Source organism: Aristolochia californica, unplaced genomic scaffold, assembly GCF_029961685.1.
Source record: "Aristolochia californica isolate CCGP_79_NKW_82.1479 unplaced genomic scaffold, dmAriCali1.0.hap1 SCAF_15, whole genome shotgun sequence".
In the NCBI taxonomy this organism is placed as follows: domain Eukaryota; kingdom Viridiplantae; phylum Streptophyta; class Magnoliopsida; order Piperales; family Aristolochiaceae; genus Aristolochia; species Aristolochia californica.
This window is the reverse complement of record NW_027181826.1, coordinates 24,282,116-24,304,951: the sequence shown is the minus strand read 5'-3', so window position 1 is coordinate 24,304,951 and position 22,836 is coordinate 24,282,116. Positions and strand designations below refer to the sequence as shown.

Genomic DNA, 22,836 nt, shown 5'->3' with positions numbered 1-22,836 from the left:
TCACTATCGACCGACTTTTCTTTCACGGAGAACTGAAATTCAATACCCATGAGTTTCTTTACTCAGGTGTTCAAGACAATTAGTGCTAATGGTTAACTCTCGTTAGAACCTTTCTATTTCAGGAACGAAATCTGTGACCACAAGCATTCAAAGCGTACTCGTCATTCTGTGAGTTCTGTCTCTTAAAGCAAACACATTGCAACTTAACTCTTGGAAATTGGTTGAACTGCTTTCCTTGGTTGAAGGATTCATTGTGTTTAGGGCACTGCAGTGTAAAATCTTGGTCATTTTGACAGGGGTAAGGATTTGTTATATTTTGAAATAACATTACACCTCTGGGATTAGTTTTGTTCAAATGGCTTTCCAAGCATGATGAGTTGTACTTTGGATCCTAAATAAGCTTAATTAGTAAAATGGCTTTCCAGGCATGATGAGTTGTACTTTGGATACTGAATAAGATTTAGTAGTAAAATGGAGTGGCTCCTTATGCAGCAGAGAAACAGCTTTGTCTATTGCTATCTCCCAAACTAATACTTTGTTCTTTTTAGTGATAATCTGAACAAATATACTTGTTTCTTCCATCAGCCTCATGACTAGCCTGCTTTCTCTGTCATTATGGCATTCAATCCAACTGAACTGCAAGTAGAGAGGTTTTGAGCTTTCTATTGGCATGTTAATTTTTCTGTTTTGGATATCTTCCTGATCTGTAGGTGGAAGGAAGCCAACTTGAGATGTTTTGACAAAATTGAAGACATTCCCATGTTTCTTATTTTCTTTTCAACAATCATCCGTGAGCTTGTCTTTCTCTTCTTCATGTCTGGACTGTTTTGTTTTATTCCATATCATAGGACAAAATGGTAGTAACATCATAAGTTGGTACTTCTCCATAATTCTAGCTGCACCTTAGGTGACCAACAATATCCTGAAGAGAACATGGCAATGTTAGTTCTCCTGTCCGTTCGTAATGGTTCACCCTTCCCTATGTTGAATACCCAAAATGATTGATATTTTACTGTACATTTATAGCAATCTTAAGAGGATATATAAGATAGAAATAGACTGCTAAGTAGAATCCTTTCAGATTAATGAGACGGTTGTTGATTTTGCCTCTTAACTAACATTTAATTGTGGTATTCAAAACCCTTGTAGTCTATCCGGTCAATGTTGAGGACGTTGTGGAGTATTTTGTAATTCTTTTGTTCTCTGCAAACATGACTTTGAGGAGATATCTAGTGATGACTATTTCTCCAAGAACAACGAGTTCTCAACTTGGTTGAAAGAAGAGAAAGGAATATTTTTCTCCGATCTTTCATCTGATGATGCACGGAAGCTTTTCTCCAGATTTGTGAAGGATTGGAACAGGCAAAAGCTGCAGTCCCATTACTACAAGGGAATCAAAAGTGCGTCTCGCTCAGCCTCAGCCCATTCGTGGAAGATTAGAGAGTAGTTATATGATAATCACTTGCAGATTTTGATAATCTCGTGCAGCTATCCTTTTCATGGTTGCAAACATTATGTGTATATATTTCATTTCTGTTGATCTGGCTTTCAGAAAAAAAATTCAGTAGGCATGGTTGATTTAGAAACAAGACTCTCGACATACATTTATGTACAACTGTTTCAATTGATCCAGTTCAGACAACCACATAAACTGGTGATGGCAAGAAGGCCATCCAAGGTACAACCATAAGAACGACAGAAAACTGAAATTTCAGTGGCTGACTTAAAATTCCCCATTCTCTAGAAAACTCATAAACTTCAAAGGTCATTATTTCGGTTGGCAGATGTGCAGTAGTCACAATCTCAAAGGGAGCAAAAAACTAATGGAAACCTGCATCTCCTGCATACATTTAAACCGTGTTTCCAAAACTCTCAGTGTTTCACATCCTCATCTTCGCAGAATTTCGAATACTGCTCTGAGTCCATCAAAGAATTCGCTTCTCCTGCATTACTCATTTCCACCTTGATGATCCATCCACTGTCATATGGGCTCGCATTGACCTGAAGCCGAAAAAGATACACATGTGTCACTTGCATTGTATGGCCTAGAGAAACAACCTTTCTTTTTGCAGATAAGCTACCCATGTTCATAGAAACCCTTTAATTTTTTTCACAAAAATAAACAAAATAGTACAGACTTTGAAGAAAAATAAGTAAAAGAGTACAGATATTTCAGAAAAATAAGCAAAAGGGTATAGATTATACATCTCAATGATGTATTTCATCAATTTCATTCTGTCAATATAACAAGCATCTGAGGTTAGTAGATAACATGGACAAACTGTTATCTGCCTGAAATTAGATTATAAACAAAAAATTGCTACCAAAAATAGGAAGATTAGAAGACTTATTTGCCCTCTTCAGAATCAAGGCACTACCAACACAAGGGTTTGGGGGTTAAGCATTGACTCACCAAGCCCGGAGAGTTGCTAAGCTCCTCATTGACTTCAATCACTTTCCCAGAAACAGGGGAGTTAACATCACTGGTTGCCTTCACACTCTCAACTGTACCAAAACAGCTTCCATGTGCAACTGCAGCACCAACTTCCGGCAATTCAACATAAACAACATCCCCTAAGTGACCCTGAGCATAAAGTTTACCTATTTAGCATTAAACAACTAAAGAATTTTTCAAGAACAAAAGTTTTATCGAGGCACAGGAGATTTAAAACCTGTCCATGATCTGTAATTCCTATAGTAGCAGATGTGCCATTGATTTTTACCCACTCATGGGAGTCAGCATATTTCAAGTCCTTGAGAACTGAAACTCCAGAAAAAGAGTCCTAGTAAAAAGTTAGCCACAAGAAATGAAGTATAAAAGTACATGTTGATGCTTCGATATGCTCAAATTTAAGAAGCATAAATGATTAGGTGAATCGAGTTGGTTTTCTAAAACATGGGTGAATAAACTTCTGGAAATTCATTTGGATCTTTGAGGACCTATATCATTAAATGAATAAACTTCTGATTAACTAGAGTGAAATGGGCAGAGGACCTTTGCTAGAACTTTCTACATAATATAATACAGAGCAATCTAATATAATAACAGGACTAACTTTCTTTTGCCTTCCCCCCTAATAGAAATTTATTGGTGAAAATTTCTATAATTCATCATTTGAGTACTTGGGCCACAATCAAAGAATAAACTCAACAGGGGAGAGTTGGTTTCCCAGGCAACAAATAGAAAAGTGTACACGTGGTAGAGCTATTCTCAAGAATAACACCAATGGAGAAAGCACGATCAATGATTACAGTAAGGAACCTAACACTGGAGGCATAGAAATTATATTTGCTAAAAAAGGGCTTTTCCTCTGGTTCTGTTCTTATTCTGAGATATTAGAGCTAGTTGATGCCAACAGATTTTGAAACAGGAAAAAAAAAAAAATACAAAGAGGGAAGCATGAGGAACATTACAGTGACGCGCTTGTTTCACATAAGACATAGAACGAGCAAAAAAATATGAATTTTTAACCACCCTGTACTCTTTCTTTCTCTTCTTAATAATACCACATTTCACAATCTTCAGAAAGATCTGAATTTCTCAGCAACTTCAATTTCTACGGCGGTGAAGAAAATGGATTACACAATAACCCATATATGCGATAATGGCATCGAAGAAAAGAACAACGAATAAATAAATACACCAATACCAACATTACGTGGATCTCTAGCACACTCAAATAAGCGATAAATGCTAAACAACATCTGTGCAAAACGAGGTTCATTTTACCAACATGGTTCTTTGAAAAGGACAAGGAAAGATGAAAGAACAATCGAAAACAAGGTAAAACAGAAACTAAAGATGTATATTACGATCATTTCGTTCACTAGCGAGTAGAGAAATCTATACCACAAAAAACTCAATATGACCCATTAAACGTCACAGAGCCCTTAACGAATACAACATAGATCTAGCGTTTTAATGTGCCCAATAGCGAGATCGAAACAAAATCCATGTCCTTCTCACTAATACCGACAGAGACAAAGTTCTGAAACAGAAACGGACGGAAAGAGGGAAAGGGCAAGAATTACCAGTAGAGAAACCTCTTTGAAAAGTAGAGATTCTGAGGTAAGAGGCAGCTCTTGAAGCCCACAACCTGGAAGCCATAGAGAGTGCTTCTCTTCTCCGTCTGCAGTGAGAGAGAGCGGCGAGTGCTGGACGGCGACGGCATTGCAAACTCTACAAAGATCTTTAAGAACAAAAAAATAGAAAGTAAAAAATACAACAAGAAATAAAAGAATTAAAAATGAAACTTTTGGTGATTGGTAAAAATACAAAAATGGGCTTTAATGTGGCTGAGTTGGTTCGGACTGAGTTGGCTATGACTCGCTCGCTCCAAACCATGCAACTGAGTCGTTCGATTTGGTATAATGAATTAATATTTGGTATCAATTTTAGTCAATTATTTTATTTTATATTTTTTTATATTTAAATAAATAATTAATTGCCACAATATTCTTAATTATGAAAATGTCTAGTGAAATTAAGCTTAGTCACATAAAGTTAATGACATAAAAATTATGATTAATCATGGAAATATAGTAATTTAACCCACAGGGTAAATGTTATATTTAAGTGATTAATTAGGATAAGATAAATATATTCAAAAACAAAACAAAAATTCCAATTACCCACAAGCCTAGAGTATTCCTTTATAGAGAAGTTTTTTATCCCATCATAAAGTGATATAACTCACTTATGTATTATAGTCTAAACCCATATGAAAGATTATAATGACACCTTGATTTATTTGTTTGAATTTATTTACATGAGTAAATATTTAATATTTAGCTTCATTATATGTTTTAGTAAGTTTATCTTTTATTTTATAGTCATTTAAACTTTATCTGTTCTAAATTTGGATTCATCCTCTATTATTCCTATGAATGGAGACAATTATATTGATTGGAAGGATAAAATTCTCCTATCATTGGGTTGCATGGACCTTGACTTGACACTTCGAGTGGATGAACCTCCAAGGCTCATGGAATCCAATACCCAAATTAAAAAAACATCATTTGATCTTTAAAACGATCTAATTGTTTAAGTTTGATATTTATCAAGTTTCACATTGGGAAGAGTATCTACATATCCATCCATGATTGTGCCAAAGCAAAGAAATATCTTCAAGCTATTCAGGATCAGTTTGAGACTTCAAGCTCTCTATTGTGTTTTGAATCTAATATGGTTAATGTTTCTGATAATACGACGAATTGATCATTGTACCAACATCCATGTGGCTAACACCATGCAATGCTTCTTAAACCAACTAAAATCGACGAAAAGTGAATCTTCCATCTATTCAGGAAACAAGATAAGTTCACATGTGGAGGCAGTTGGAACTTATAAACTTGTTCTAAATGTTGGTTTTGTTTTAGACCTTGAAAGGACTTCCATCATTTTCTAGAAACCTTATGGTTTTAGTTTCAATTTCCTTGGTAATTCCTTTCGTTTGTATAAAGACAATATTCTTGTTGGAAATGGCATTTTGGATGATGGGTTGTTTAAACTCCTTTTAACTTCTACTCTTGATTATTTTTACGGAGAATACAATGTATATACCATAAGGTTAGTGAGAGCAAAATAATTTTCTTAGTCCTATATGTAGATGATATTCTACTTGCTAAAAGTGATTTAGGTTTACTTCATGAGGTTAAACAAATTCTCTCAACACAATTTGATATGAAAGATATAGGTGAAGCTTCTTATGTCATAGACATTAAGATTATCTAAAGAAACCTATATCAATAAAATTTTAGAGAGATTTTGTATAAAGAATTGTTCATCTGGTGTTGCACCTATTGTTAAAGGTGACAAATTAAGTTTGGAACAGATCCTAAAAAAGATTCAGAGAGGAAACAAATGAAAACATTTTGTATGCTTCCGCAGTTAGGAGTTTAATGTATGCTCAGGTTTGCATAAGACTTGACATTGCATATGCAATGGGAATGTTAGGCAGATATCAAAGTAACCTTGGGTTGGACCATTGGAGAGTTGCAAAGAATGTCATGTCATACCTTCAAGGGACTAAAGACTACAAACTTACATATAGGCGATCAGATCATCTGGAGGTGATAAGATATTCAAACTATGATTTTGCTAGAGAAAGTCAACATCAAGATATGTTTTCTTATTAGCTGGAGGGGTCATTTATTGGAGCAGTGCAAAACAATCTTTAATTGCTACTTCTACCACATAAGTAGATTTTGTAGCGACTTCATAAGTTGTATGGTTGAAGAGTTTTATTTTTGGGTTTGAAATTGTTGACACAATTTCCAAGCCATTGAGGATCTATTGAAATAATTTTGATGTAACATTTTTTGCCAAAAACAATAAGAGCGGAAGTCGTAGTAAACATATTGGCATTAAGTATTTAGTTATTCGAGAATATGTCAAAGCAAAAAAAGTGGTTGTGCAGCACATTAGGACTAGATTAATGATCGTTGATCCGTTGACTAAAGGTCTACTACCTATTGCTTATAAGAGACACACTGAACACACGAGACTCGGTTCTATTAGGTAATTTTATGTGACTGAGATTCCCATTATGTTTGTATCGCACTTGTCAATTGAAAAACTCTATTAATTTCATATTTGTCTTCTCTTATTTAATTGTATACACGAAGATTAAAGAATGACAATGTATGTTTAAATTTTGATGATATCGAATGAGCATTTGGAAGTTCATAGTTGATCGTCATAGTTGGAGGTAAGCATTCATGCTTCCGTTTACATTTTGATTATGAATTTCATGATGTAGGATAGAAATTCATTTCTTACAATGTCACCATATTATGTATCGATTTTCGCCTCCTCTTCTCCACTCGCATAGGTGGACATGTCACCAATACATACGATACATGTAATCATATTTATGGGATTTTAAAAGTAGGAGAAGGTGCAATTCCACACATATCATACATGGGCGAAAGTGTATTCAAATTCCCTGCACTTACGGTAAACAAATGAGATGTATCTGCCAATATGGGATCATATCGATAGGTATCCTATTGTAGGGTGTCTGATACATATAAAAACAAACATCCACCCTTGATATTAAAGTCAGTGGTGGGTATATCACTTATTTGTGTCACATGTCAGTAATTATGGATCACGTATCAGTTGAAGCATATTATATTTGCCTTGGGGATATGGCTAATAGGAGGGCACATTTTGTCACATGATAGTGGGAGCATTGCTCTTGACTCCTTATGCATTGTTCTAATAACAGTAGTAACCTGCTCAATCTGGTCATTGTTGGAGCAGGCAGAAAGCAGGACGCTTGCAGTCCCACCATCTGGGTAGCAACCACTATCAATCATTTCTTCAAAGAGTTCCAAGCATTTCTTGTACTGTTTCTTTCTGGAGTAAGCCCCAAGCCTTGACGTCCAGGTCACTACATCTGGTTGCAAATTCTTGCTGGGAATTGATTCAAACAGCTCCTCCATCCTGTCAAAAAATCCTGCTCTTCCATATATGTTGATCAAAATGTTGTAGGTGCTAATGTCTGGCTTCTGGATGCTCTTCTGCATAACATGCAAAACCTCCTCCATTTTATCTAACTGGCCCATCCGCCCATACGTGTTGAGCATGTTGTTCAAAATGTAGGTGTCTGGTTTAAGCCCTGAATTCTGCATTTGCTTCATGATCTCCTCACATTTTGAGACATTCCCATTTTTGGAGTAGGCTGAAAGTAATAGCAAATGGGATTTCAGTGTTGGTATCATGCCACGCCACTTTAGTTCATCAAACATCGCCTGTGCATCTACAGAACAGAAAAGAGATGTAAACCATGCTGCACAGTTAATGCAACTTGTTCCATTAAAGCTTTTCAACTAGTACATATAGACATTGTTAATGTGGACTTCTCCAAACAAAATTTTGACATTAGCAGGAACTACTTCAAAATTCAAGTAAATTTGACATCACGTATTTAGAATTAAGCTTCAACAGGTCAAACTTCAGCCAGACCCATCACAGGTACTTTGAAAAATGGAAGATGCAACGGACAAGAACAACAAAATTAGACATATAAAAGGAGACACTTGTCCGAGAGGTTTTAGAAACCCGCAGTTGAACTGATATGAAAGCTAAGTTTCCTATGCGAAATATATTGTCTTGTTTGGACCTTTTCTAACCTAAGTACCTTCATGAAGACCAGCTCTGCCATATGCGTCCACCATGATATTATATGAAGCTCTATCAGGTTCACATCCCATATGTTGCATGAGAGAGAATATTTCTGCGGAGCCATAAGGATAACCGGCACGACTGTTAAATGGAAAACAGTGTAACCAATTAGTCTCACATGGACATGGTACCAAAAGGGATTTCTTAGTGAGCATAGCTTAAGTCCACTGTCAACCTGTAAGCCTCCATGAGGGCATTGTAAGTATAAACATCAGGCTCATGCCCAGCCTCTTGCAACTCTTCAAATATCTCTTCTGCTTTCTCACAAAGCCCTTCCCTTGCAAAGGCATTTATAAGAGCAGTATATGCACAGATATTAGGCTTGCATCTCTCATTTTTCATTTCATGGAATACCTTAAGGGCTTTATAAGATTGATGTGTCTGCAAAAGCAGATAACATGAAATCAAATTCATATCACAAAATAACTAATCTTATGAAACAGAGAAGCATTTCCAAAATGGAAAAACTACATGAAGTCAAGCTACTTCAACACCTTTCCATATATATTTATCAACATTGTATATGTTTCAGTAGATGGCTGGCACCGTTCTTTCTTCATTTTCTGGATAATCTCCAGTGCCTTCTCAGTGTTGTTTCCCTTCATTAAACCATCGATATAAGCATTGTAGACAATTGTACCTGAGTAAGATTGAGGTCGTTCCCACATAAATACATTACAAACCAAATCATCGACACAAAACTGCCAAGCTTTTGGTAAGAAATCTGAAATGTATTAGCAACACAAACGACAACTCAGCTTAGCTGGCCCAGTTTATGTGGGTCTAATTGGATGCTTTCAACTCTGTATTTTATCTATGGAATTGGAGTGGTACAATTTGCACTGAGAAAACCTTAAAATCAGGTAACGGTGAAAAAAAGTCGATCAAAAGCTGAGTTCATTGTTTGGCTTAAAGTTTAGGACTTTGCCAGTGCAACAGGCTCATACCTATTGATAACTACCCAAAATGTAGCAGACAGTCAGTCATCTTGCTAGAGAACTTATGTCACTGCTAAGATAAGTGTAATATACATTTCAGTATCATCTGTTCCTATACGTAGTCCTAAACAGGATGAGGAGAAAATATTCATTGATTAATCCTAGCAGAAGTTATACTAGACGATTATGATAGTTACGAGCATACTTGAAGGAGCCCCATTTTTTCGCATTTCAGCAAGAACAGCCTCTGCCTTTTCTGGAAGACCTGATGTGCTATAGGCTCGTACCAGAAGAGCATAAGTGTCTTCGGTGGGAGCACAATGAGCTTCAACAAGTTGTAGGTAAACTGACTCTGCCTTGTTATGTTGATTCTTCCGTCCATAGGCATCTATTAGTAAATTGTAGCAGAGAACATCAGGCTTGAAGGTGCTCTTGTACAGTATCCATTCACAGAGCTGGATGAATGTTTAACAATGTTTCAACCAAATTCAATCCATAGCTAATACATATAATTGCAAAACATTCAAATAGAGCTGGTAAGGGTACCAAATATGCAGGCTGAATATAAAGATTTTCAGTAATTTCTTACAGACACTATAGAATCCCATTGCTTATTGAGACGAAGTTGCACAGCCACATTAATAAGGTCATCCCAGGTTGTATGAGTATGAGATAAAGAATCTAAAGAAGCCCCAATTTTGTTCACATTCCTTTCCTTCTGTAGAAATTTCAACAGCTCTTGTGCCAAGGGACTTAAAACAGGAAATACGCCATCTACAAAACCAGATCCATATTTCCATCCTCGTCCCCTGAGGGAGCCACCTGATCACAGATAGTTTATGAATAATAAAACTTTAGTTCATGGGGAAAAAGAGACAAGATCTCATGATGGACAACATACAACATTCAGTTACCTTTTTTCCTGGACAACCTTTTGTTGTTGAAGCTTCTCAGAATGCCTCGTTTGTCAAGAAAAAAGCTTTCATGCTTGGGCTTGTCAAATGTGCCAGAGGAGTTCTGCTCTTTCCTACTGAAACTGCTCGTACAGCGAAAACCAGCAATTTTGCAACTTGAATCAACGTAATGGAGACTCCGTGCGGATTCAACCGCTAACCTAATAAGTCAAACCAACAACATTGAAACATAAAAGCCTAAGATTATCAAACTCACTTCGTGCTTAACAACTTCAAGAACTCATTTCATGAAAGAGAACGGTATGCCACTTTCCAGAGACTGCACAAAAACAAGAAAACCGTGACAAAATGTGCTTCATAATGCAGGAATTCGAATCCAGAGACAGCTCACTTTCTTAATTGAAACAATCATACATGAAAACCAAAAAGAAAGAAACAGAAAGATTTAACGAAAACAAAATTATACCGTTTAAAATAGAGAGATTAGTTCACGTTTCAGTAACAACCCATTTTCTTAATTGAAGCAACCATCCATGAAAAGCAACGAGAAAGAAACAGAAACAAGAAAAAAACAAAATTACACCCTTTAATGTAGAAACTCATCACATTCCAATGACAACCCATTTTCTTAATTGAAGCAATCGTCCATGAACACCAACGAGAAAGAATAGAAACAGGAAGTGAAACCAAAAATTACACCACTCAATATACGTATTCACTCCCACTGAATATACCAAGTTCTTGGAACAGCAGACAAACAAAAGCAGTTGACACTTACATGGACTTACGAGAAGAAATTGAACGAAATGAGAGCCATCTATACAAGAGATATGATTGATGAAAAAGTCGGAAGTGGGTTTTGAGAAGCACTCGACAATTCAGGGCTATGAAGTGGAGAACGGATAAATTTGAGAAGATAAGAGCGAAAATATCTTTGCGTGTAGCTCATAGAAAAAGTATAGATGAAAAAGGCAAATATCTGGTTGAGTAACTCTGCTCTCAACCACTGAAGATTTTATACTTGGTCGAGAAATGACGAAAGAGAACTGAGGCCAGACTTTAAACTAGAACGTAATCCTCAGACGAACTGGAGGGAAGCAACGGGAGCGAACATGGTCAGATTTCCTACTTTTACTGCAATCACTTTAATTTTAATTTTTTCCCAACTCCTCCAATGAGAAGTCACCTTCGCTAAAATTCTTTTGGCGCTAGAGGTTAAGTAGCCGTAGACGCGACAGCTGGCAAGCAGCCGAGCAACAGAGAGAGACAGAGGATTTTTTGCAGAGGATTTTTTGTTAGAAAAAAGAAATAAAAAACATAGCTTCTTTTCCGGCTGTTAACAAGTTGAGCTTGACCGAACCATGGTTCGGTTCAAAAGCTTGCGAGCCGGTGGCTCGAGAGTCGGGATTTGGAGTAGCCCCTCCCATCTGCTGTTGTGGCCGCCTTTGTCGCCATCGACAAGTGCTCGCCAATTACCTTTACCGTTGCTTGATTCGTTTTCTTCCTCCCCTCATTTGCCTTCTCCTCTGTTTCCGTTGTAGTCATCATCCTCGACGATAGATCTTCACGAGCGCCACTATACAATTTATTTGACATATATTTTTTAAAAAATTTTAAATAAATGTTGAAGCTCGAGCTCAGCTTGAACTTGGTTAAAATTATTAGGTTTGAACTCACAGTTGAAATATTTAAATAAAACTAAGCTCGAACATAAACAAGTTCGGATTCGACTAGACTCGATGCCACCCCTAGGTGTGGTGGGGCCCACCTTATTTGTATTTTTAACATAATTTCCATTGAAGTTTTAGAAACGTAGAGTGAGAGAGTTCACACGAGGTCCTAAGAGAAAACTTTATATATTACATTCATTTAATTATTATAATTTATTTAAATATATCTAAAATATAAGAATATGATGATAAATAATATATTTTTAATGTAAATATTGGTTAAGTGATAAATATAAAAAATTTAATTTTCACATCCATATTTAATAGCCATTAAAGTAAAATCTAATATCTAATATAAATATTAAATATTAATAAATAATTTAAATATTTCCTCACTAGTTGACATAAAAGTCTTTTAAAGAGCGTTTTTTATAACCCCTGCCCAGCTTGCTTAGTGGTGAATGGTGATGAACAACCAGTTTGGACGGCCATCTACGGGCTCCCACGGCCCACGTCTTTGCTATTGATAATACGACACTTTCGGTCCACTCTACTTTTTTAATAACCTCTTTGGGCCCACAAATGGACGGCCAGGATAACTTGAACAATTTGCCAATGGAATTGACTTGTCTGTAAACAATTGACATGGAAATAAAAGCAGCCGTCTCCAGTCAAAGACGGGGGAAAGCCGGCGACGGCGACTTCTGGGATAAGGCTAAATTGACGGTTTCTCGTGTTTCCGAGTTGACTCGTGACTCTGGGCTCCCTCTGCCAAACGTGATGTCCCACCATCAACAAGAATGGGAAAGCCTTTTCCACTGGGTTATCGCAAGGGAAAGTAGAAGACCCTCTATTCCCTTTTTTTTAATCTGGAATTTCCGCCATTAACAAAAAAATGAACAGAGAGTCGGAGACTCGGAAAGCTAGCATAAACCCACCCGAACCCAGTACCGATCCCGTCAAAATTTGCAACAATGCTAAATTCAGAGTTAACTCGCCGAGTTATAAAACCATGGCCGAAAGGGAAAAAGAGATTCTCAGAGAGGAATAAATTTATATACAATCAAAATAAAAGCAGAAGCCACCACAAATGAAAGCTTAATTCTTTTAGTAGAAAAGAATAAAAAGCGAAAATGTCTTTTTCTTTCTGGACGCAGTCGACGTCCTGCCCAACTCGCGGCAAGGGCGGTTTGGTCGGCCAATGTGGGGTCGACTTCGACGGCCTTTTCACCCGCATTTCCAAAATTACCCCTACCCACTCATGCAAATTACGTCAAATCTAAATACTCATTTTCTAACAGAAATTAGTTATTTTTTAGGTTCAAATCTTCCTCTTAATATATAAAGACTAGAATCCAATAATTTTTTGAAAAAAATTCAAAAAACGAAAGTTTGGCGTAAGAGCGAGTGTGTAAGACTCGGCGCCCCTCTAGAAGGTACATGGTGGCTATTTGGTAATAAACTCTACATTCGAGCGTTTTTTTCTCGACGCCTCACCGGACTGCCCTCTCCGGGGTCCACTTCCAGCACTCTTTGCTACTAATACAGCAGAATCTCTCTTCTCTCTCCGCTTTCCTCTCACCCATCGATTTCGTCAAGAAAAAAAAAAAAAAAAAAAACAGACACCGGAAACAGATCATCCGCTCTCCAAAATTGTCTGTATATCGTTCATCATAGGCAAGATTTTACAGGTTTATGTTTTCTTCTGTTTGTTTCCTTTTGATTCATTGACGAAGTAGCTCCTGGTTTTTACTAGTTGTTGTTGTTTTTTGATTTGTGTGTCGTTTCAGAATCTCTGCGGCGTTGTTCCCGATCTTGATATTTCTCTTTGATTTTCTGGATTTGGAGAAATCCGGTCGGTGAATCGCGATCTTAAGCGAAGAGGTACTGTTTCGAGGTACTCTGTTTTTTTTTTTTCTTTGCGTTTTTAGTTTACTTCCACTTTGATCGATTGATTTGCTTGGTCATTTTGAGCCACTGCATTTTTTGGATCTGATTCTTTTTCAATTTTTTTTTTGTTTTTTAAAGTTTAGAACTGCAGTAGATGTTAGCTTTCGTTTCCATATTGGTAAGCTTTGCACTTTGCCGGTCTGGAATTTCACTTGGAAACTCGCTGCGATTGGCTTTTATTATGATGTGCTTGGTCTATTTTCTTTTGATTTCATCCGAATGATTTAAATTGATACTGGAAGTTTTCAGATCTTTTGACGGAAAAAAAGCCTCTACTTTGTCCAAACAGATTGGTGAAGATGCAGTGAAGTCTGCTTTACCAACTCTTTGTCCCAGTAGTAGAACCAGGCCGGAAAGCGTGCTCTGGATTTTGTACTTGACTTTATGTGAAGCTCAACTTGAACGTTTTAACTCACAAAAAAATCTAATTACTCTGATCATATAGGCTAACAAGATGAGTCTGCTTAGAATAGATATCCCAAGTTAGGTATAAATTCGTCTGGGTAGCAATTTCCTATTTTCATCGGCAATGATCTTCTCTTTCGTATTTTCATTTTCGAACTTCGGATCTGATTAGTTTCTCTAGTATTTTCATTTCTCCAGTTTCTATTTTATGTTTTTGTCACTGCAAAAATCACCGGCGATCGGATTATTTTTCAGCCGGTGAAGGGCCACGGAAGAGTTTTCGGTTCGGTCCATTCGTGATGGTTTTCCAAAAAAATGCATAGAAGATGCGGCGTCGTTGTCTTCTAAGTCGTGCTGGTTTAGACGAAAGCACCAAATCACCAAATTCTCTGAATATTTCAGACCTTTTTATTCGGTAGGAAAAAGCTTCAGACATGATCTCGCTTGAGGAATGAGTTGTTTCTCCGAAAGTTTCTAAAGGCCAAAGCTCCGTCGGGAATCTGTATGTATTTTGATCGTCCCGACGGCGGGTTGGACTCTCCGGATCCGGAGGAATCCAAGGTCATGAACCGCCGGGCTCGGACTCGGCCAAGTTGAGAATCTTGTACTGGCACGTGACATGTGTGGGGCCAAGGGACCCCAACGTGTAGCGGGCCCAAGTTACATTTGTTAAGTAATAAGCAGTAAATAGGTCGGTCCAAACGTCTCGTTTTCGTGGTTCTACTTGCGAAGATGGAATCTGTTAGGCATTAGCCACTAGTAAAGCGTAAAAACTATAATTTTTATTTTTTTTTATCAAGCAGTGCCTTTGGAATTTTTCAGCTGATTCGATTCTGTGCGTTCCATAATACTTGAAGACACAAACGCTTTGACGGTAAATGCATTATGGGAAAAAATAAGTATGAACTTAAATTCATATATTTTAAGTGTAATAATATTTATTTTTATCATTGAAATTGAATTTCATTTAAAGTTTATTTTTCTTATTTTATATTTATTGTTTAATATATTGTTATTTTTATTAATGAGATAAAGATAATAATGTTATAAATAAAACAAAATAGATGCATTCTTGTAAATAGATTAATTTTTCTAATTTCTTTTGATATAGTTAACCTTAGTTATCTTAGTTTAAATTTTAAAAGGATGTTTTTGCAACTTCAGGATATTTGGTTGTAGAATATTGAAGGCATGGAAGAAGAGACTCAATCCAATGCAGTTGAAGTTCAGTCAAAAGGAGTCGAAGCTTCAGAAACTGGCTCAGACCCAAACTTGCTACCAGTCAAGGTATTCATCACTTATTTTTTGGGGGGTCCCAAATGAAGTGCACTTGAATTACTCTCGCATTACTAAGTTCATTAGATTAGGCTGTTAGTGTTGAATGATTTTCACTTCATTTCCCTCCTGCTCTCCCTCTCCCTCTCGACCTCCGTTGCAAAGCACGGGAGGTCGAGTCTTTGTTGCATAGCTTCCTGACCACTCTTCTCTCTCTCTCGGCTTCCCTCTCTTCTCCCTTTCGGCGTACCGTCAGAGGGTTGCCTCGGTCACTATTGCGCGCTGGCCCGTTGACCCGCCTTTATCAGCGTTGTGAGGAAGACGAAGTGGTTTAATTTTTCCTAAGTTAGGAAACTAATAATCCATATTTTTTATTTATAAAATAATTTTATTTATTTATTCAATATATGCATTTTATAATTAGTGTATTAAATTAGTGATTTAATAGTTATAATTAAAATATTGTTAAAATAAATATTTAATAAATTATTTTGGTTTAATTATCCCATTGCTATAATTAATTAAACCAATGGTTTTAAATTTTGTGACAATATATTATTAATTAATGATACGTAAAAATATATATTATGTTATTGATAAAATAATATATGTATATATTTATTTATTATATTAATTTTTTATTACTACATTAAATTAGTGGTTTTTAATGTTAAAATATATGTTATGTTATTAAAAAATAATTTATTTCTTTATTATATTCACTTATGTTATTATTATTATTATTTTATAATTTATTCTAATCACACATAATTATTATATTAATTTATAATAAATTGTAATCATTAAGTAATATAATATAATATTTTATTAATTAGTTTATTAATATATTTTAATACTAACATTAAATCACTTATAAGTATAGTAACCATGTTTATTTTGGTTAATTATTTGTTTAGGCATATGTTCTATTTAAATATATTAAAAAAAAGTTATCGATTCTCTTGTTTATATCATATTTTTCATTTTGGAGCATTAACATTAAAATTTGTTTTCTAGTGCACTTGAATATACTAACACCCAAGGATGAGTTAAAGTTAAATCAATTCATTTAAGATGAATTGAAATCTTCACTTTCAAGTTCATTGTGGACTAACCACCTCCCCTTTTGTGTGATTTATTATGAGAATACGTATATTGATGAACCCCTTCTTGCCACGATGCTAGTAGTGCCACGTGGACCAGGCTGGGCTAAATGATTGATAGGAAGCTATTTTAGCTGGACCAACCCGTCCTGCAGATCCGAACTAATTAGTCGTTGTGTTTATGAAAGTACGTTGGTTTTTTCAACTTGAGTGAGAACTCGAGCAAATTCCCATTTGTACAGGTAGAAGGTGAGGAGCAAACTTTATCAAATGGAGGGTTTCACCAAGTAGAAGAAACTGCTTTGGATGGAGAATTCATTAAAGTAGAGAAGGAACCTACAGCGGAGGTTGATAAGGGAGAAATTGCAACTTCCATGGAGCAGAGCTCGAGCAGTTCGTTGGTCGAGGTAGACTTATTGAAAGCACAAGAGAAGGTGAAAACTGTTGGGGATGAACTTGAACGAGTGGCCAAAGAATTGAAGAATTCTGAAACTGAGAGAGCACGATTGAAGGACGAGGCTGATGTCACAAAAGAAAAGTTGGACGAGAGGGAAAAGCACTGTGCGGAACTTGAGCTTAGTCTAAAGAGATTGCAGGAACTTATTGAGGAAGTTGAACAAAGGAACGTTTTAAAGCACACGGCACTTCAAGATGCTTTGGGAGATCAGGAATCCAAGCACAAGGAGCTGACGGACGTGAAAGTAGCATTTGACGGGTTGTCAGCAGAGTTAGAAAGCTCAAGAAAAAAGATGCAAGCGCTAGAAGAAGAGCTTCAGTCCTCGGCAGTTGAAGCAAGGAAGTTCGAGGAACTTCATAACCAAAGTGGTTCGCATGCTGAATCTGAGAGCCAGAAGGCTCTGGAGTTCGAGAGGCTGTTAGAACTGGCAAAACAGAGTGCGAAAGAAAAGGAGGACCAGATGGCTTCTCTGCAGGAAGAGCTAAAAGGCTTATATGAGAAGATTGCTGAAAATCAAAAAGTAGAAGAAGCGCTCCAAACTACCAATATGAAGCTTTCTGAAGTTCAGGCCGAGCTGGAGCTTTCAAAATCCCATATTTTGGACTTGGAGCAGAAAATAGCTTCTGGGCAAGCTGTTACGAGTGAACTGACCCAAGAACTGAATCTGCACAAAGCTTCTGAAGCTAGGATGAAGGAAGATATCCAAGCATTAGAGAACCTCTTCTCATCGACTAAAGAAGAACTCCAGTCAAAAGTTTCTAGCTTGGAGGACATTGAGTTAAAGCTTCAAGGAGAAATACAGAAAAGGGAATCAGTTGAAGTCAGCCTTAAAAGTCAAGACTCAGTGATTACAAGTTTGCAGGAAGAACTTGCAGCAGCATCTGAAGAGAAAAAAACTCTTGAAGCAGAATTGGGTGACTTAAGGAATAATGTTTCACAGTTGAAGGAGTTATGTGGTGATCTTGAGTCAAAGTTGAAGCTTTCAGATGACAAATTCTCCGAAGCAGATGGGCTTCTCTCTCAAGCTCTGTCTCAAAATGCAGAACTAGAAGAGAAATTTAAATCTCTTGAGGAAGTTCAAAAGGAATCGGGCACTGTTGCTGCGACGGCTACACAAAGAAACCTTGAACTGGAGGACATAGTTCGAGCTTCTGCTGCAGCAGACGAGGAGGTAAAGTCACAACTTAGGGCGATAGAGGTGCGTTTATTGTCTGAAGAACAGAAAAATTTGGAACTTCTGCAAAAATTAAATTTTGCAGAGTTGAAAAACAGTGATGCTGACAGAGAACTAAAAGAGTTGAACGAGAAAATTGCAGAACTTGTGGCTGTTGTACAAGGGGCCGAGGGTGAAAGCGCACAGCTGAAAGCCCTATTAAAAGATTATGAAGAAAAGATTGTACAATTTGATTCTACCCTGGCCGAGTCGTCATTGAAGAACTCACAGCTTGAGCAGGAGTTGAAGGGTCTTGCAGATAAATGTGCTGTACATGAGGATCGTGCCCACACAACCCACCAGCGCAGCCTTGAATTGGAAGACTTGATCCAACTATCCAGCACCAAAGTCGAGGATTCTAGGAAAAATGTGTCTGAATTGGAGATGCTGCTGCAAACTGCAAATTACAGGATTCAGGAACTTGAAGATCAGATAAAGATCTCAGAAACAAAGTATGGGGACATAGAAGCAGAATCAAGAAAATATTCGGTCAAGTTATCTGAGCTAGGAGATGAATTGGAGGCTTTTCAAGCAAAGGCATCCAGTATTGAAATTGCTCTTCAAACCTCTCAGAAGAAAGAGCAGGAACTGACGGAGATCTTGAATGTTCTAGAAGAAGAAAAGAGAAAATATGAAGATGCAGCAAAGAGTGCTAATGAAAAACTTTCCGAAAGTGAAACTCTCTTGCAGGTGTTGCAAAATGAATTGAAAGTGACCAATGATAAATTGGAAGGCATTGAAAAAGATCTTGAGTCATCTGGTATTCAAGAGAGGCAGGTAGTGGAAAAGCTTAAATCTGCCGAAGAACAACTGGAACAACAGGCGAATGTCATTGAGCAAGCTACTGCAAGAAGCTCAGAGCTAGAGTTGTTGCATGAGTCCCTAACCAAAGACTCAGAGCTGAAACTTCAGGAAGCAACAGTGACCCTTGCTCAAAGAGATTTGGAAGCTAAAGATTTGTATGAAAAACTGAAGTCTCTTGATGATCAAGTGGTTATATACAAAGAACAGATGGAAATGGCTGCTGAAAGAGAGGCATCCCTCCAATCACAACTGGAAGAAAACTCTGGTAAATTGGCTTCTCTTGAAACCACTGCTAATGAACTAAAAAGCAGGGTCTTAGAGTTGGAAGACAATGCTGGACAATCTTTGGCAGAAAGTGAGGTCTTGGCTGAAACAAACCGTGCACTCAAGCTGGAGTTAGAATCCCATCAGAGTAGGATCCATGAGCTTGAAGAACTTCTGAGGTCTGCTCTTACAGAAAAAGAAGATACACATGAAAAACTGGTTTCCCATATGAAATCTATAACAGATTTAACAGATCAATACTCAAGGGCCACAGAAGCTCAATCTGTGATGGAGGCCAGTATTAAAGATGCAGAGTCACAACTAAATGAAGTGACTGAGAAATTCGGGCAGAGAGATGCTGAAGCCATTGAATTAAGTGAGAAGCTGCAAGCAGTGGAGACTCAGTTAAGAACTTATGAAGAGCAGGCAGGCAAAGCAGCCCTTGCCAATGAAAGTCGAACGGTTGAGCTACAATTTGCTTTATCGAATCTCAAGAATTTTGAAGGAACTGTGAAAGAACTTGAAAGCAAGAGTGTTCGAATAGAAAGAGAAAATGAAGGTTTAGCTGAGACTAACTTGAAGCTTACCCAAGACTTAGCTACCTATGAGAATAAGGTGAGTGACTTACAGTCAAGTTTGCACAATATCCTCGTTGAGAAGGAGGAAACAGTAGAACAGCTTCACTCCTCAAAGAAGATAATAGAAGATTTAACCCAGCAGCTTGCTGCTGAAGGACAAAGATTAGAATCCCAGGTTCCTTTCTCTTTCCCTTTTGGCTTTTCTAGAAACTGTTTTGATTAATGAATGTTAGCTGATTTCCGAAATTAGGAATGTCCTTACAAGTAGATGTTCTTGCAGGTGTCTTCTCTGATTGAAGAGAACGGTCTTCTCACCAGAAAGTATCAACATGCGAATGAAGAATATCAAAATGCTATTGCTCAATTGGAAGTACAACTAAAGGAGCAAAAGTCAAAGGAAGAGGCTTTGATAGCTGATGTGGAAGGTCTCAAACTTAGTATTTCAGCACAATCCTTGATGCAAAATCGTGTAGTTGAACTTGAGCAACAGTTGATATTGGTTGAAACCGGATTCAAAGAAGAGGTACAGGAGTCATATTTGCATCTTCTTGTTGCAATTTGGAGGTATCTTATATTTTGACTGGTTTTGTAGGTGGAAAGCATCAAGGTGGCAGCAGCTGAAAAGGAGGCAGGAATAAGTTCCCAAGTGGAGGAGCAAGCCAGAAAACTGGAAGAAAGAGATCGTTTGGCTGAGCAGTTGATGCAACTCCAGGAGGACTTCAATCTTGCTCGAGCCACCATATCTGAACAGGTCCCTTTTATATCAAGTTCTTACCTCTTTGACTTATATGGCAACTTTTTATCTCAACCTAAGGCTAAAAATGTAAATGATCTTTTTGTTCCCTCAAAGAAAAAAGGAAAATTTTGCAAATTAACAAACACTAAACTGTGAATGCCAATTTTTGTTCTATTTTTAAACCGAAATTGATTATGTACTTATGGAATGTTAATGTTTTTCATTAATTATGGGTAATTCCCTAGGAAACAACATTAGTGTGATAAATTTTGTTCCTAACAGAAAGAAGCAGAGTCAAGAAAACAATCTGAACGTGATGCTTCTGTGAGACATTCACTTGCTGAACTTGAGGCAAAGCATGAGCAAACCATGCTACTACAAAAGCAGGTGGAAGAGCTTGAACAGAAATTACGACTCACTGATGCAAATTTTACTGAAAAGGTGAGTTTTCTACTTAGTGAGTTGCTTGTAGCTGACCATCTTATCTTTCATTCCAAAATGACGCAGCTTTATTTCCACTGAAGACTAAAACCTTCGTTCTTAAACTTTCTTGGTCTGCTTACCTCATGCAGGAGGTGGAAGTGAAGAAGCTGGCTGCTGTACAAGCTGAGTTGGGGGAAACGAAGTTGAAATTAAGTCAGACTTCAGAACTACCAAAGAAGATTGAGGAACTTGAGAACCAGCTGAAGTTAGCAAACTCAAAGTCTGAGCAGGTGATTACATTTTTTATTTTTTTTATTCTCATTTTAGGAGTTTGTTGAAACAGATTATGCAGAAATCTTCAGTAGGTCTTCATTTTTAACAGTGATTTTTATCTTTAAATAGAACCAACTATGAATCAAATAGATATGCTAGAGTCTAATGATGAACTAAAATGGATCATGTTTTTACTGATTCCAGCTGTAAGGATATTCAAACTCTTAAATGTGGACATTCTTCACAAAAAGGAAAATTTTAAAATAGTGAAATGGTATAAAAAATTCCAACTCCAGTTTCTTTTTGAGCAAGAAAAAGAAAAGCTTTGGAAATTTGGCTGATTTTCTTGTTCTTGCAGTATTTAATGTTGCTTAATGTCTCTATATTTACACGAAGGCTGATGTTATCAAATTATATCCATATTGCGGTTGCTAGATAAATTATCTTTTTGTTCGTGATTGACCCTTTGAGAAATAGTTTCTGATAAAGTTGTTTCATCAATTACAGGCTAAAGACCACGCTGAATTGAAGGAGGGGGTAGAAATGAAATCTAGAGACTTTGAACCAACCATTTCAACTCCTCAGAAAAGGAAGAGTAAGAAAAGAACGGAAGGTACCCAAGCCACAGGTTCTTCTGCAACTTCTACTCAAACACTGGATTCATCTTCTTCAGCCATGAACTTCAAATTAATACTGGGAGTGGCTCTAGTTTCGGTGATCATTGGAGTGATTCTAGGAAAGCGCTATTAGTCTATGTCATGCATTTTTGTTTTTCGTTTTTTCTGTAATTTTTATTCAATATTGTGTAGTGAGGAAAATTTACTGCTTATTTTGATAGGTTGATATTGGTCTGGGGTGGGAATTTGTTTTTTTTTTCGTTCCCTCCCCTTGTGGATTGGCAAATATACTCAGCCTTTATTATAGAAAAATAAATAAATTTTTGCAGCTTGGATTGCCAAGAAATAGCTTCCCCCGCAAAAGTAAACAAGTATATCCTGAAGTGAACTTTATTCAATCTAAGTTACTTATCCAATCTGCATCGGTAAAACCTTTCAATGTAGGTTTTAAACCCCCAAGGTAAACACAACCTAGTAAACCCTATGAGATACATAAGGGGATCTACTTAATTATAACCCAATGTTTTTTATCTCGATTTACGAGAAATCTATTAGCAACACCAACTGCAAAGGCAATATTTAGTTTTAGTGCAAACCACTGCCGCAGAGGTCTTGGAAATTTTCTCTATTTCTTTGTTCTCTTTCTTACTTGAAAAACATTATTGAGAAGTTAACTTTAATTGACTTGTAATTGGTGTACTTAATGGCTTTGCGTATTTTATGTTTGACTGTTCAAACACTTTTTTAAGTATTTTTATTGTGACAACCATTTTTTTTTATCATAGGAAATCCTCATCCCCAAATTTTTATTTGGCTATACGTAAGTCCTTCATGACAAAAGAACTCATTTTTCAACCTATCAATCAAATTCATATCTTGCACACTTATTAGCATTTCAACAACATATAATAAAAGGATAATGAAACAACCATGATGAATTTTTTGAAGTAAACATAATGATTTGTAGTCGTCCTATAACCTTGAGCCATCATGAAAGTGTCGAACTTCTTATACCATTATCCTAG

The 22,836-nt window shown here is 36.8% G+C and overlaps 3 protein-coding genes across 8 annotated transcripts; 1 reads left to right on the top strand and 2 right to left on the bottom strand.

Annotated features, from left to right (window-relative positions):
• Positions 1-1,546: 1,546 nt before the first annotated feature.
• Positions 1,547-4,153, bottom strand: LOC137951934 (glycine cleavage system H protein 2, mitochondrial-like). Its single transcript, XM_068798929.1, has 4 exons — positions 4,033-4,153; positions 2,673-2,761; positions 2,414-2,584; positions 1,547-2,001 (listed from the first exon to the last, which is right to left on the bottom strand). Exons 1-4 carry the CDS (start codon positions 4,106-4,108, stop codon positions 1,873-1,875), a joined length of 465 nt encoding a protein of 154 aa, XP_068655030.1. The 5' UTR covers positions 4,109-4,153; the 3' UTR covers positions 1,547-1,872.
• A 2,829-nt stretch (positions 4,154-6,982) lies between these two features.
• Positions 6,983-11,054, bottom strand: LOC137951682 (pentatricopeptide repeat-containing protein At2g35130). The gene is made up of 8 exons (XM_068798523.1): positions 10,822-11,054; positions 10,044-10,243; positions 9,719-9,951; positions 9,335-9,584; positions 8,686-8,831; positions 8,367-8,572; positions 8,148-8,272; positions 6,983-7,766 (listed from the first exon to the last, which is right to left on the bottom strand). Coding segments are annotated over exons 1-8 (1,809 nt in total). The 5' UTR covers positions 10,824-11,054; the 3' UTR covers positions 6,983-7,119.
• Positions 11,055-13,270: 2,216 nt separating this feature from the next.
• Positions 13,271-22,139, top strand: LOC137951681 (COP1-interactive protein 1). 6 transcript variants are annotated; one of them, XM_068798520.1, is made up of 10 exons: positions 13,271-13,404; positions 13,504-13,597; positions 14,324-14,483; positions 15,233-15,355; positions 16,689-19,937; positions 20,043-20,285; positions 20,355-20,513; positions 20,781-20,939; positions 21,071-21,211; positions 21,702-22,139. In XM_068798520.1, exons 4-10 carry the CDS (start codon positions 15,260-15,262, stop codon positions 21,942-21,944), a joined length of 4,290 nt encoding a protein of 1,429 aa, XP_068654621.1. In that variant the 5' UTR covers positions 13,271-13,404; positions 13,504-13,597; positions 14,324-14,483; positions 15,233-15,259; the 3' UTR covers positions 21,945-22,139. The 6 variants fall into 6 exon arrangements, with proteins under 6 accessions (XP_068654621.1, XP_068654622.1, XP_068654620.1 ...); XM_068798521.1 differs by having other exon boundaries at positions 13,504-13,610; XM_068798519.1 differs by lacking the exon at positions 14,324-14,483 and having other exon boundaries at positions 13,271-13,390.
• Positions 22,140-22,836: the final 697 nt, after the last annotated feature.

Coding starts and splice junctions, on each gene's coding strand:
- LOC137951682 (XM_068798523.1), bottom strand. Junction 9,585..9,718: donor AATGGGATTCTATAGTGTCT/GTAAGAAATTAC, acceptor ACATTCATCCAG/CTCTGTGAATGGATACTGTA. Junction 8,273..8,366: donor GCCCTCATGGAGGCTTACAG/GTTGACAGTGGA, acceptor TCCATTTAACAG/TCGTGCCGGTTATCCTTATG.
- LOC137951934 (XM_068798929.1), bottom strand. CDS start 4,108: ATGGCTTCCAGGTTGTGGGCTTCAAGAGCTGCCTCTTACCTCAGAATC. Junction 2,762..4,032: donor TCAAAGAGGTTTCTCTACTG/GTAATTCTTGCC, acceptor CTGGAGTTTCAG/TTCTCAAGGACTTGAAATAT. Junction 2,002..2,413: donor TTAGCAACTCTCCGGGCTTG/GTGAGTCAATGC, acceptor TTTCGGCTTCAG/GTCAATGCGAGCCCATATGA.
- LOC137951681 (XM_068798519.1), top strand. CDS start 15,260: ATGGAAGAAGAGACTCAATCCAATGCAGTTGAAGTTCAGTCAAAAGGA. Junction 20,940..21,070: donor ATGCAAATTTTACTGAAAAG/GTGAGTTTTCTA, acceptor TACCTCATGCAG/GAGGTGGAAGTGAAGAAGCT. Junction 21,212..21,701: donor CAAACTCAAAGTCTGAGCAG/GTGATTACATTT, acceptor CATCAATTACAG/GCTAAAGACCACGCTGAATT.